Source organism: Gopherus flavomarginatus, chromosome 20 (assembly GCF_025201925.1).
Source record: "Gopherus flavomarginatus isolate rGopFla2 chromosome 20, rGopFla2.mat.asm, whole genome shotgun sequence".
Classification (NCBI taxonomy): Eukaryota; Metazoa; Chordata; order Testudines; family Testudinidae; genus Gopherus; species Gopherus flavomarginatus.
The window spans coordinates 25506283-25521468 of NC_066636.1; the positions used below are offsets into that span (position 1 = coordinate 25506283).

The following is a 15186-nucleotide window of genomic DNA, read 5'->3' on the forward strand; positions in this document are numbered from 1 at the left end:
AAACCTTAGAAATGGGAACCAAATGTAACTAAAGAATGTTGTCTTCCTGAGTGTGCTAACTGCCTGAAATACCACCTTGGAAAGGTGCCAACTGTCCTGTACATCTTAATAAGTTGCTGACTGTGAAACCTAAAAATGACAACACAAACATCCACTGTAAACTAGTATAGCCCAGAATTCCAAAGTGCTTCTCATGCACTCTCTGCTGCCAAAAGATGCAAATGGCACTAAGTGGCCAAAATCTGAAGCTTCCCTTCTCTGTTACCCAACCTTCTGATATGCATTTATGCACTGTCAAGAAAGAAAAATCTGAAGCATCAAGAACAAACTACACAGCTGTGTAAAATTGAACTGGGGGTAAAATCCTGGCCCCACTGAAGTCAATGGAAGTTTTTTTACTGAATTTAATTCACCCATAGTATGAAAATAAATGGGCTTCTGTCTTGGCACATATTTCATATTTAGTTCTTTTAATGTTAGTTTTAAAATTTAAATGCAGCTATTGCAGAATTTCCAGTCTGCCATATCAGAGTGCATGGTTAGGGAGTATGAATATCTTGGGCCTCAAGACATCCTCTGATCCCTTCAAGGGTTGTAAGGAGATGTTTCCTACCATGTGCAGCATTGCATAACTGGCTTAGGAGCGTTAAGGCAGGAGGACTTGAGGACTGAGGTGGTTATCTTCTTCCTTTGAAGCTTAGGGTATTGGCCACTGGATACTGGACTTGAGGGCATGTTGCAAGTTCCATCTTTAGGGAGGCAGGCAGGCAGAGGTATTGTTTAGTGTAGCTGATAATTTTCAGACTTCAGACAGGGAGTAGATTGTTTACTATTTGGCAAAGATGCTTATAGCCCTTGATAGGTGCTCTTTTGAATATATTGTAAATCAAAATAAATTGGTCTGTTCCAATCTTGGCAGGTCCTATGAGATTGGGATTTTCAAGTTGGTTAGTTCTTTTATAGCATTACTAGTAAGTATGAATTTTAAACTAATCTCTGTAACATGTTAATGTGGAAGCAATTAATAAATTCCAAGGCCAGAAGGAACCTTTGTGATCATCTAGTTTGTAGGGTACTTATCAGGAAAGTGCCTCTGAATAAGACAGAGCAGAAAAGGTGAAGGAAGGTCATGATACAAACTGGAGGGGTTGTGTCACAAGTACAGGACACTTCTGTCAGGGCGGGTGTTACTGCAGCCCTGAAAGACTATTGTATAACTCAGACATAATCAGGGTAGGAGCTGCTGATGTGTGCTTAATATGTGGCTCCTTGTTCCTCTGCTGTCTCTTGTCAGATGAGGACGTTCAATGAAAGCTGCCTGATGGTGCGGAAACCAGCTCTAGAACTCCTTGGTTATCTGAAAAACACCAACTTTGCCCACCCAGCTATCCGATATGTTATCTGTATCCTTTCTTCATTTGTCTTGCTCTAGAATGCAAGTTAAATAAGAGCAGCTGAGCTTCCTGCACACAGAGGGAGATGGGATTCTGACCTCATGTTGGGTGGCATGGGTCAGCCTCCCACCTTCCCCACCAATGCCCTTTCCTCACATAGTTAAGGAAGGTGGGAGGCTGACCCATGCCACCCAACATGAGGTCAGAATCCCATCTCCCTCTGTGTGCAGGGGGAAAAAAAAAATCCATAGCCTGGAGACTCTCCGTCTGAGGTTTTCCTTGACTGTTTATGCTGGAGATGGGGAGAAGGGAACGGGGAAAACTATGACGCTGTGCCATGCTGTTCATTACTGTGCAAAACAGGACTGGCTGGTGCTGCATATTCCAGATGGTAAGTACTCGGGTGATACCTCTGAATGCATAATGTTTTGTGTGCTGTAACTAACCTACAGGGAAGGCAAAGCAGCTGAAGATATTATAGACTGGGAAATTTTATTCATCATGGTTTTCCCATGATTGGGATATAAAAAGTTAGAGTAAAACAGAGAAGAAAACAGAGGCATTGAATAGTGTTGTTTCCCCTGTGCGTGCGTGCGTACACACACACCCCCTCATGCTCTGTCAGTACAAACTAGTCAATCTGGTATGGATCCCCTGAGTTATGGATCCTGCTACATTTGGAGGTTGTGGCGAAATCCTGGTGAATGTTTGCTGTGTGGCTATATCCCCAAGGGTGGGGTATACTCATTATATGGCATAGTGGTTTTCCTTTAGTGAATACAGAATGAGGGAAAAGGTCCAGAAAGAAAGCATGCAGTTACTCTTAGCTAAACAGGACAATTGTTTCTCGTTTTGTTTCTGCTTCACAGCTCACCTCTGGGTGAAGAACTGCAGGGAGCTTATGCAGTCCTCCTATAACAAAGAGCGGTTTGACCAGCCTCTGGAAGCATCTACCTGGCTTAAGAATTTCAAAACTTCAAATGACCACTTCTTAAAAGAGGTCAGTAGATTCTATTGAGCCCACTGGATTAGGAACCAGGGGAAACCTACAGGAACAGCTTCTTCTGGAAATTTCATGGGGATGTGCTCCTTCCCTTGAAAACTCTCTCCAGTGGAATGGGGTCCACAGATCTGTTCATTTTTTTGAGAAGTATTTCCTGGGTTGATGGTGAATGTGCATTCACATTGGATAACTTATCATTAATCATGTAACTTATTTGGATGTACGTTTCAGTGGGGTTGGAAATGCATTAAAGATCCCTGTGTTTGCAAAGGGGTCTCATCACTGGGGGAGATCTGAGATTTTGGTCATTATATCACTGAGGGATGCTGCACCAAGAAATACCCTTCTGCAGCTATCTTTCCCAGCACCTCTGGAGCAGAGTGGGGGCTCCTACTGCCCAGGTTTGTTGAGTTTCCCCTGAAGTGGGAGCTTGGCAGTTCACACTCTCTATCTGTGTTCAGTTACCGTACCTCCTGCCCCAATTCTCCTTTTATCACAGATAAAAACACAACAGACATACATGTGGAGCAAACGGGAAAGCACTGAGAAGGGCAGACCACTGGGTGAAGTGGTGGAACAGGTGAGGGAATGACAACTGCCTATGATATTGCTGGAACCTGTCAATAATATGAAAATGAGATATGAGCCCTGTAATGGGGTTGGGACTCACCACCTGGCACCTCCCACTGGTGACTCTGGGAATTAGCTCTGTCTGGCGGAGTGCCCCCTCCTGGTGGTGTCCCATCCGTCTTTCTGCCCTCAGTTGCTGTCTCTGGACTCGCGTTGCTCCCTGCTCGGCAGCGTCCTCTTCAAGGCCACTGCCCTCCAGCAGTGCCCCTTAGTGCATCTGCACCCCCTTCCGGGGGTCGGTGATCAGCACTCCAACACCCCAGCCACATGTCCAATCGCCCTCTGAATCCAATCCCTTGTGTCAGGGATCTGGTGTAGTACCATGGCTGCTCCCTATACCCAGTGGCTGGGTGTATTGCAAAGGGAGAAGGGAGAGACCCAGGCCCACCCTCTACTCTGGGTCCCGGCCCAGGGACCCTCTGGCAGCAGCCTTGCTGTCCTCCTTCTCTCCCCCCGACTGTCTGTTTCCCTGGGCTGCTTCCTGTATGGCCCCTTGCACCCGCTAGGCCCTTCCTTCCAGGGCCTGCAGCCTGGCAGGCTACAGGCTCAAGCTCCCTAGCCTCCCGGAGCCCGGCCAGCACTGCACTGTACACGGTGCTAGTCTCCACCCTGGGAGACTGACTTTCCCCTATCAAAGGCCTGGGACAGACTGTCTGCTCCCCTCTTGGGCAGCCTTCTTATAGGGCTGAGCCTGGCCCTGATTGGCTGTCTCCACTCTGGGCGCTGATTGGCTCACAATAAGCCCTTCTTTAATTGGCTCCCTGTCTGCACAGGTGCCCTGGCCTGTCGCAGCCCACACTCACAGGGAGTGGGGCAGTTTGCCCCACTGCAAGCCCAGTGAAGGGAATGGGAAGAAGAACTATATTTACTGCTTCTAAAGCATTGTGCAAGCATTAGTCCTGGGAAGTTGGAAGGGTTGTTATCTCCACCTTGCAGATGGGAAGACTGAAGCATGGAACTAGATCCCTCAAGGAGTACACACACACCGTCTGTGTCAGGGCTGGGATTAGAACTCAGGAGTTGCTGACACCTATCCCTATTCTCGATCTATTTATTAGACCACGCTGCCCCTTTGGGAGCAGAGGACAGAGTCTTAGGTCTCTCCTGTCTCATCTTTCTGCTCCTCAGAGACACGTTGGTGTCAAGGCTTCCTGATTGCACATGGCCTGCATTCTCTCCCTTTGCTAATGTTGTGTACCCATCCATTTGTAGGGTTTAACTCGAGTGAAGAATGCCAGTGATGCTGTGGGGGTTGTGCTGAAAGAGTTAAAGAAGCAGAGTCCTCTTGGTTCATTTAGACTTCTGGTGGCGGTAGATGGAATCAATGCTCTCTGGGGACGGACAACGTTGAGGAAGAAAGACAAAAGTGCTGTAGGAAATTACCTTCCTTTCTTGTGGCTAACAAAAATGGAGAAACCTAAGGGGAGGGTTTGGTTCCACCTTTGGATGATGATTGTTTCCAGGGCTGTTAAGTTCTAGCAGTAATAAACAATATACCAGCTTCTCTAACTCAGAGGATTCTGCAATGCAGAATATGAAAGTGAATGACTTCACACAACCAAGAACAGGAGAGCATTCATTTGGCTCAACACCCTTGCCAATATACAGCTTTATTTTGTATAGTTATTTTCATACAATCTGCTTCTCCAAAATTCTTGAGGTTAAATATGACAGTGGTAAATAATAGCAAAGGAAGAAGGCATTTACATGATATAAGCAAACAAGAGGCTTCCAGTCTGGATTTTGAAGGAATTGGAGAGTCACTGAGGCAGAAATAGGCAAGGAGCATGGTTCAGGTGGAAGGTGCTGCAGAGGAAAAAGTTCTCACACTTACACTGCTGAGAGTGTGAAGGCGGGGCCGAGTGGGGGGGAATCTAGCTGAGATGTGAGGAGAGTAACCTTGTATAGGGGTTCAAAAACAGGGAGGGCAATTTTGAATTGGATCCTGAAATGCAAAGAAACCCAGGTCAGTATGAGGGAGAAGGTGGGACGGGGGTAGCCTCATTGATTTGGAGAGGCCTTATCAAAATTGATAAATGCACAATAATGCACATTGGAAAAAATAATCCCAACTATAAATACAAAATGATGGGTCTAAATTAGCTGCTCCCACTCAAGAAAGAGATCTTGGAATTGTCATGGATCACTCCCTGAAAACATATTCTGTGTGCAGTGGCAGTTTAAAAAAACAAAACTAACAAAATGTTCGGAACCATTAGGAAAAGGATAGATAATAAGACAGAAAACATCTTAATGCCACTATATAAATCCATGGTATGCACACATATTGAATACTGCCTGCAGTTCTGGTCGCCCCGTCTCAAAAAAGTTACATTAGAATTGGAAAAGGTACAAAGAAGGACAACAAAAGTGATTAGGAATATGGATCAGCTTCGGTATAAGGAGAGATTAAAAATACTGAGACTGTTCATCTTAGAAAAGAAATAAGTAAGGTGGGTGACGATATGATAGAGGTCTATAAAATCATGAATGGTGTGGAGAAAGTTAATAGGGACGTGGTATTTACCTCTTCACTTAGCACAAGAATTGGAGTCACCCAATGAAATCAGTAGGCAGCAAATTTAAAACAAACTTCTTCACATAATGCACAGTCAACTTATGGAACTCATTGCCAGGGAATGTTGTAAAGGCCAAAAGTATAACTGGGTTAAGAAAAGAATTAGAAAAGTTTATGGAAGATAAGTCCATCAATGGCTATTAGCCAAGATGGTCAGTAATGCAACCCCATGCTGCAGATATCCCTAAACCTGTGACTGGACAACCAGAGATGGATAACTTGATAATTGCCCTGTTCATTCCCTCTGAAGCATCTGGCATTGGTCACTGTCAGAAGACAAGATACTGGGCTAGATGAACCTTTGGTATGGCTGTTCTTACGTTAAGAATTTTAATAGTCCAGGTGAGAAGGGATTAGGGCCTGGGGTAGGTCTAGCACATGACTAGATCTGCAGACACAGGAGATGTGGAAGAAGAGACTGATATCAAGGATGATGCCAGGCCTACAGAGAGGGAAAGCAAGTCGAAGTCCTGAGTTGAGAAGGGTTAAGAGTAAATAATAGTGCTAGTCTGTTGAGACACCAGAACTGCTCTTTGAGGTTCTTGATAGGTGGAATATTTTGCTCAGTTGTAGATTTTCCCATAGAAGGGTGACATAATCGCCTTAATCAAATGAATTCAGGTTATGTTTGCCATGTGGCTAATGAATTCAAATTTAGTAGTGCCTGTATGGCATGGAATGGATCATCTTACCAGTATCCCATTCCCAGAAACTGATCTCATGGCAGGTGGCTGCCTATGGAAAAGCTTCTGCCTTCGTCCTGTGCATGCTTTGTGTTTCGGACAGCCCCTAAAAATCTCAATGGCATCTCTGAAGGAAGCTCCAAATAGTTCTTGCACTGCAGCCACTGTTAAACTGTTGTGCTCTGGTTTTTTTGCTTGTTTAAGCATCCAAAGGAACCTCATGGGTGGGAGAGGAACTGGGAGACAGGTACAGCTGGCTGGAGAAATCACCGACATTCTATCATCATTAGGTATCTCCAGAGGAACTGACGCTAGTCCACAATCTGAGGAAGATGGTGGTGAATGACTGGGTGAGTGCATATGTGGGCTTGCCGGCAAGTCATTGCACAATGTTCAGAGCTAAATGCTGACGTCCAGAGCTGAGACCTTCTGAGGGGTTTCCTATTGGGAATTTACAGAGCTGTGTGACTTGGGGGAGTTACCTCTGATTAGTAGTTTTACACTTATTCCATTTCTTCCTTTCACTGACAGTTGTATTACAGGAAAAGCTTTTAAAGAATGTGGTGCAAAGATGTTTCAGTTGAAAGCTTTTTAAACAACCTTGACTGCATAACAGAAGCCTCACTTTATTGCAGGGGTGGGCAAACTTTTTGGCCCGAGAGCCACATTGGGGAATAAAAATTGTATGGCAGGCCATAAATTCTCACCAAATAGGGGTTGGGGTGCGAGCTCTGGGGTGGGGCTGGAGATGAGTTTGGGATGTAGCAGGGTGCTGTGGGCTGGGACTGAAGAGGTTTGGAAAGTGGGAGGGGGATCGGGGCAGGGTTCTGTCTGGGGGTGTGGGCTCTGGGGTGGGCTGAGGATGAGAGGTTTGGGGTGCAGGAGGGTGCTCCAGGCTGGGATTGAGGGATCTGGAAAGTGGGAGGGGGATCAGGGCTGGGGCAGGGGTTGGGGCATGGCTCAGGGGACGCAGGCTCAGAGTAAGTGGCTCCCAAAAGCAGTGGCATGTCCCTTCTCTGGCTCCTACGCAAAGGCGCAGCCAGGCGGCTCTGCACAGTGCCCCATCTGCAGGCACCGCCCCTGCAGCTCCCATTGGAGTGTGTAGGATCCAGAGCAGGGCCATGCCACAACTTCTGGGAGCTGCGTGGTGCGGTCCTGACCCTGCAGCCCACAGGAGTGCTGGAGCAGGGCTGAGCCACATGGTGCGGCCCCCAACCCAGCACCCTGGCCAGAGCAGGGCCAAGCCGTGTGGTGCAGCTTATGGGCTGGCTTAAAACAGCTTGTGGGCCGTAGTTTGCCCACCCCTGCTTTATCGCCTCCAGATTGCTTTTTATTTTGTGCTGAATGTCTGCTCATAATGGCCAGGCCTGGAATGACTGGGAAGCCATCATAGCATTGGTCCCCAACGTAGTGCCTGTGGGCACCATGGCGCCCGCCAAGTGCCCAGCAGGGGAGAGAAGCCGCGGCACCCTGCCTGCTGGGGACAGAGAACTCTGGGGCTGCAGGCTGTGGGCGCCAGTGTTCTCTGTCCTCCCGGCTTCTCTCTGCATTGCCCAGAACTGGCACCAAAAAAACCCAAAACACAAAACCAAAACAAACCGCTCTGACTCTGCAGAATGGGAGGAATGCCGCCCCATAGCATGTGCTGTCCCAGGCACGTGCTTGCTCCACTGGTGCCTGGAGCTGGCCCTGTATGTGAGTAATTGTTGGTGCCCGCCACACTCTTCTGAAAACATGAATGTGCTACTGGCCACAAAAAGGTTGGGGACCACTGCATCATAGCCTCTTCTCAGATTCTGTACAGTGCCACCTAGTGAAAAAGCTATTTCAGTTCCAGCTTCTCCCAATAGAGGTAGTGTGGAGATCCTATAACTACTTCACTCCCATCCTGAAGTCTCTGTAATCAGTCCCATTCCCTTCAGCACTGTCTCCTGGGAAGAGCTGCCCAAGAACCAGTGCTGCTTCCTTGCTTTCTGCCCTGCATCCTGCTGGAACTAGAGTAGTTGGGTGCTCTTCACAGCCAGTACTTCTGCTCTGTTCCACACATTGTCTAGGAGAAGCTGGGACTAAAGGTAATTACAGGATCCAGAAGGAAAATGCAGGATATCACAGAAGACAGTTAATGATTCTAGACAGGTGAGGTATCTGTCCTGTATCTAAGGCTCCTTCTAATACAGCTCTGTGTTTCAGAATGGAGGTGCCATTGTGACCACTCTTAGCCAGACAGGCTCTCTCTTCAAACCACGTTCCACTTATTTGCCCCATGAGTTGCTGGGAAAGGTGAGTTATGGCCTCTGGCTTCCTCTGCATTGATACATGTAAAGCAATGGAAATAATAATACTGGTTTGAGACCTACCTCCTCAGTAGATACGATGGACTGAATCAGTCTTGCACTGTTCAGTCATTCTTGCATGCTGTCTCTTATGCTTGGCTCAGTCTCCCTCAGGGCTATCCCTAGCTATTTTGGTGCCCTACGCAGCCCCCCTGTGGGGGTGCTGTGTGGGGCCCCAGGACTCTGTGGGTGGGGCTGTGTGGGGCCCCGCCCCAAGCCTCCATGTGGTGGGGGAGGGCGCTAGCTCCAAGGGGAAGCGGGGCTGGCCACTTCCTACGAGAAGTGGAGTGACCCGGCCCCAGCCTGCTCTGCTCCCCTGGCTCCCAGACTGGTGGTGGGGGAACTGCCCCCCAGCACTTGCCGGCGGTGTGGCTGGGAGTCAGAGGAGCGGAGCAGACTGGGGCTGGGTCGCTCTACTTACCGGTGAGTGCAGGGCACCTCAGGGGAGTGGGGGCAGGGCTGGGGTGGGACAGGGTGGAGCAGGGGCGGAGGCCCTGGGGAAGAGCTGGAGCAGGGGCTGGAGCAGCACGCAGCTGCGCAGGGCACCAGGAAATTTGGGGCACCAAATTTCCTGGTGTCCTACGCAACTGCGTACTTTGGTATGGGTTAGGATGGTCCTATTACCATGTGGCTACCAACCTCTATATCTTTCAAAATGTTCCTTACACTCTTTATCTAACTTCATCATAGTCTTATTCTTCAGCTTGGCCTGTGTGAAAGGGATGGGGGGAACTTGCCTTTGAACATGGTGAAACAGGTTGTCCACCCGAGTCTGCCCCAGTGCTCCTGCTTTCTGACTTCTCATTCTCAGCTTTTTTCTCTTTCATTAGCCTGCTTCTGCACAAATAACTGGCGTATTTCAGAGTTCACTTAATCTCTGTATTTTAGTTGCCTTCCTGGGTTACATGAACCATAGAGCTATTCTTTTTTTAAGCAGTTCTACTTAAGCTTGCTCATGGCTAGGCTGTGCCTTATCTCTCCGCAGCTCAGACCATTCCTTCTGTCTGCCTCACAGTTTCACTTTTCCCTTCCAGGAAGGTTTCGACACACTGGACCCCTTCATTCCCATCCAGGTTTCCAATTACAGTCAGCGAGAGTTTGAGAGCTGTTATCAGTATTACCTTGACCGCAAGTGGCTTCAACATGAGAGAGGTGAGTTCTGTCCCCCTCCCATGTGACGGAATGAAGACAGCTGCATATACTGCAGTACTTTCAACTTCCATCTCCACGACAGAGAAAGATGAGCTCTGTGCCCTTCATACCATTATTCCAGCTGTTAACCCAAACCAAGAAACTTCTTGATTTTAAAGCTAAGTGCTAACAGTAAAGCTACCTATTGTATTTATAAAATCCAAGAATTTAAAGGAGTAGGGACAATCTAGATCTTACGATGCCCTCATAATAAACATATGCATTATCACCAAGCATAAAGAAAGGCATATTTCATCAAACACAAACCTTCTTTTCCCAATGGATTTTTTTTAAAAGGTCATATTTAGATCCTGAAATGAAGGTAATATTTTATGGGTTATAATTAATTAGAAAATAGCATTGCAGTATCTTGCAATGTACATTCCTTTTTTTAGAGACATGCTTAAACATTTCAACATTCTCAAGCAATTATATCGAACCATTTCTATACAGTGTATAGTTAAATCTACATGTAGAGGTGATCTTGCATTTGAGGCTGATCAGGATGCCATTGAGATGTATGTTCCACTTTCTTTCACAAGAGCTTTGTGGATATATTTTGAGGTAAGAATACAGATACACTAGTAGTGCTATACTATAGCTCTCTAGATTTAGAAAAGTATATTGAGTGCATAATGCTGAGGGAGAGCAGAGGCAGCACATCTAATATTATAATGATGATATTGGGAGACATTAGTTACCCACATATACACTTGCCACATGGCATAACAGCACCAAGTTTAGAGAAGCAATTTCTCATCATTTAAAGTGTTCCTAGCAGAGTTATTTCTTGACCACAGAAGAGGAAAGGCTATTCTCAACTTACTACTTAATGCTTCGGTGTAAGAATGACAGTTGCTGAGCCACTAAATAATAATGATCATAACACCATAATTAGGTTCAACACCCTATGGGGATGTAGGATAACAAAGTAACACAGCTACACTAAACTTTAAAAAGGGAGATTGCATTAAAGTGAGGAAACCAGACAAAAGGTCCTAAAGTCAAAAGCAAAGAAAGTGGAATCCTTAGATATGACATGGATGCTACTTAAAACCATATAAGGCCTGAAATAAACCAATGTGGCTCAATGATAAGGTTGAAAACTTAGACACACAAAGTGAGTGAGGTAAAATCTTTTATTGAACCACCTTCCCTTCACCTCATAGACTCACAGACTTTAGGGTCAGAAGGGACCAATATGATCATCTAGTCTGACCTCCTGCACAAAGCAGGCCACAGAATCCTACCCATCCACTTCTGTAACAAACCCCTAACCTGTGTCGGAGTTATTGAAGTCTTCAAATTGTGGTTTGAAGACCTTACATTGCAGAGGCCTATCCACACCTGCGCTCCCCTGCCCCGCCTGCGCAGGGCCTATCCCCGCCTGTGCCCCCTGCCCCAACTCCGCCTGGCCATTCCCCCGCCTATGCCCCCCTAATTCGACTCCGCCAGGCCTGTGCCCGCCTGCACCCCTCTACCTCAACTCCGTCCGGCCTTTCCCCGCCTGCGCCCCCCAACCCGACTCTGCCCGGCCTATCCCTCCCTGCCTGTGCCCCACCTAAGCCGACTTCGCTCGGCCTTTCCCCGGCTGCGCCCCCCTAACCCAACTTTGCCCGGCCTTTCCCCGCCTGAGCCCCCTAACCCGACTCTGCCCGGCCATTCTCTGCCTTCGCTCCCCTAACCCAACTCCGCCCAGCCTATCCCTGCCTGCGCCCCGTCCTGACTCCGCCTGGCCTTTTCTCGCCTTCTACCACCTAACCCAACTCCGCCCGGCCTTTCCCCGCCTGCGCCCCCTGCCCCGACTCCGCCTGGCCTTTTCCCACCTGAGCCCCCTTGCCCCGACTCCGCACGGCCTCTCCCTGCCTGCGCCCCCCTAATTTGACTCCACCCGGTCTTTCCCCGTCTGCGCCCCCCTAACCCAACCAGCCTGTCCCTGCCTGTGCACCCTGCCCCGACTCTGCCCGCCCTATCCCTGCCTGCGCCCCCCTAACCCGACTCTGCCCGGCCTTTCCCCGCCTGCGCCCCCCTAACCCGACTCTGCCCGGCCTTTCCCCGCCTGCACCCCCTGCCCCGACTCTGCCCGGCCTTTCCCCGCCTGCACCCCCTGCCCCGACTCTGCCTAGCCTTTCCCCCTCCCCCGCACCCGAGACCAACACTGCTACAACAAGGTTCAAAACTTGGAAATCTAACCCTAATGAAGCCAATAAACAGGAACAGAAATTACAGCAGGTAGAATGTTGAACTACTCAGATACCCTCAGCATTTTGAATTAACAGTATAAACTCAAAAAAAGACCTAGACACCATTGTGGAGTGGTTAATGAAGATCTTGGCTAACTGCTGCTGTGCTCAAAAAAGCAAACTTTTACAATGCATAAGGAATAGGATGAAGAATAATACAGAAAATGTCATAAGTCAGTGGTTTGTCTCTTCTGGAATACTATGAGCAGTACTAATCATCCCAACACAAAAAGGATATTGTAGAATTAGATGGTTTTGAGAGAAGGATAATGAATTATCAGGGGCCTGGAAAAACTCTTGTATGAGGCAGATTTAAAAGATTGGGATCACTTATCTTAGAAAGGAGATTAATAAGAAGGGGTGTAGTTTTAAAAAACAGTGAAAGGTAGAGTGGGAGCTTCTGTTCTTCTTGTTTCATAACATGGGCTATTTCAGTAAAAGTGAAGGGTGACAAATTCAGAACTGGCTGTGGAATTCAAGAATTAGCAAGAGTCAGAGGGATTGAACATTGATAACTTTTGGATATTCTTGTTATAGTTAATGTTGCCAAATTTTGGAAGGGATATAAAACCTCCTGCTTCAGGTTTTAAGCCAATTGCTAACTATTAGGACTAAGTGAGTGGGAGTGATGGGGGCAGCAAGGGTATGTAACAGGTTGCTGACATATCTAGATCAATTGGTAAACTAGGTGCAAACCAACTGTGTGTTTTGAAGATGGCTAAATGTATGCATCTAGCAACAAAGAATGTAGGCTATTCTTTCAGGATGGAGGACTCAATCTTAGAAAGCAGTGACCAAAAAAGATTTGGGCGTTGTGGTGGATAGTCAGATGAACATTTGCTCACATTGTGATGCTGTGGGTAACAGGGCCAGTACAATCCTTGATTGCATAAAGAGGGGGCTCTCAAGTGGGAGTAGCAATGTTATTTTACCTCTGTATTTGGCACTTCTGCAACCACTGCTGGACTATTGCGTCCAGTTCTGCTGTCTACAATTCAAGGACGTTGATGAATTGGAGAGGATTCAGAGAAGGGCCTTGAGAACAATTAAAAGATTACAAAATGTGACTTATGATGATAGACTCTAGGTGCTCGATCTATTTAGAGTATGAAAGAGAAGGTTAAGAAGTGACTTGATTAGTCTGTGAGTATCTACAAATATTTGATAATGGACTCTTCAATCTTGGCAGAGAAAAGTTAACATGGTCGAATGACTAGAAGTAGAAGCGAGGCAAATTCAATCCAGCTACGAGGAGCAAATATTGGATAGTGAGGATAATTTGAAACACTGTCCTGATGGTTGGGGTTGAGCCTCCATAACTGACCATTTAAAAATGAAGATGGGATGTTTTTCAAAAAGATGCTATAGGAATTCATGTGGGGAAGTTGGATGGGGCTGTGTTATACAGCGCATCAGTGATCACAGTGGTCCCTTCTGGCCTTGGAATCTATGAGTTTATAATAAAGCTTTAAGGGTCAGTACACTGAAATCCTAACACAACTGAAGAACTTGTTGCTGGTGTGGTATTGACAGGGTTCCTTTTCTCTCTTTGTTTCAGCCAGTACAGAAGAAGGGAGAAAGGAACTGCTGTTTCTCAGCAACTCCAACCCCTGGCAGCTGGAACGGATCTCTGCTTATCTCTGATACTAAGGCATCTTTGCTGGCAGCCACTGCTGCCTTTTAATCATAAGATAACCAGTCCTTCTTGCTGCTTTATCATATGCCCCCTTGGCTACTTCGCTAGGCAGAAAGAGCTGGGCTCTCTTTCCCAGCCCTGACAAGGAAAGACTCTGGAAAAGCTGGGTGAGGAGGTGAGCTCTGCACCAGCCAAGGAGAGGCTGCAGGGATAGAGGGGGAAAGAACAGGGTTGGGGTGGGGCTTCTGCACCTGACCCTATCAGGGTTTCTCTAGGAGAAGCTGTGATGACCCTGCACCAACAATAAATGGAATGTGGTGCCGGTCTGTGCTGTCTGAAGTTGAATGAGTGATGGGCTTGTGGGCAGTCTCTAGCTGTTCACTCTCCTGGCTGCATTTTCTGTGGTGCTGGCAGGTAGCCGCACCTCCGGGGGGAGGAGACATCTCAGGCCAGGTGGGGCTGGCAGAGGTGTCATGGGGCTGGCTCTATAGGTGCCCTGGTGGGGAGGGGAAGTCTCAGGCCAGGTGGGGCTGTCCAGTGGCAGGTTTACAATGGCCCCAGTGGCTGCATAGAACCAGGCCCATGCTCAAAAGGGGCCCCGGCCTGCTCCGCTTGCACTATGCCCCAAGACCCTGCCAGCTGGCCCCTCTGTCTGGGGACTGATCTCACACTACCGTGCCCCACTGCCCGAGCTGGCCCCTCGGTCTGGGGGCTGATCACACCCCGCTGTGCCCCATTGCCCCGGCTTGCCCCAGTGCCCAGCTGGCCGCCCTGCTTGGGGGCTGATCTCACCCCGCCATGCCCCAGCTGGCCCCTCACCCTGCCATGCCCCACTGCCCTGGCTGGCCCCTGCGGTCTGATCTCACTCCGCTGTGCCCCAGTGCGTGGCTGGCCCGTCGGCTTTGGGGCTGATCTCACCCTGCCATGCCACACTGCCCCGGCTGGCCCCTCACCCTGCCGGGCCCCACTGCCCGACTGGTCCCTCGGTTTGGGGGCTGATCATACCCCACCGTGGCCCACTGCCCCAGCTGGCCCCTCACCCCGCCGGGCCCCACTGCCCGACTGGTCCCTCGGTTTGGGGGCTGATCATACCCCACCGTGGCCCACTGCCCCAGTTGGCCCTTTGGCCTAGAGACTGATCACACCCCGCTGTGCCCCATTGCCCCGGCTTGCCCCAGTGCCTAGGTGGCCCCTCGGCTTGGGGGCTGATCTCACCCCACTGGCCCCTCACTTGCCCTGCCCCAGCTGGCCCCTCACCCCGCCGGGCCCCAGTGCTAGCTCCACAAACGGCTAATCCCGCGCTGGGGCTGGCGCTATAGGAGCCCGGGGGGCGGGGAGGGGAGCCCTGGGCTCGAGGGGCACGTGGTACCTCTGCGCGCGCACTCGAACGCGAGGTCTCGCGAGCTCCCAGCCCCCCCGGCGGTGGAGTCTAGGCGCCAGGGCGGCCCACTCTCCGCCGCCGCGAAGATTGACGGGCGGCGAAGTCGCACGTGCC

General features: G+C 49.0%; 1 protein-coding gene across 4 annotated transcripts in view; it reads left to right on the plus strand.

Moving 5' to 3' along the window:
* DAP3 (death associated protein 3) overlaps positions 1-14014 on the plus strand; it is a 31455-nt gene extending 17441 nt beyond the window's left edge. For 2 of the 4 annotated variants that reach the window (XM_050930107.1, XM_050930105.1), the window contains 9 exons: positions 1295-1403; positions 1693-1785; positions 2264-2394; positions 2897-2977; positions 4240-4398; positions 6579-6638; positions 8479-8568; positions 9656-9773; positions 13614-14014. In XM_050930107.1, the coding sequence (XP_050786064.1) occupies positions 1295-1403; positions 1693-1785; positions 2264-2394; positions 2897-2977; positions 4240-4398; positions 6579-6638; positions 8479-8568; positions 9656-9773; positions 13614-13699 (927 nt within the window). In that variant the 3' untranslated portion in view covers positions 13700-14014. The remainder of the gene's footprint in view (positions 1-1294; positions 1404-1692; positions 1786-2263; positions 2395-2896; positions 2978-4239; positions 4399-6578; positions 6639-8478; positions 8569-9655; positions 9774-13613) is intronic. The other 2 variants (XM_050930106.1, XM_050930108.1) reach the window with 2 other exon arrangements.
* Positions 14015-15186: the final 1172 nt, after the last annotated feature.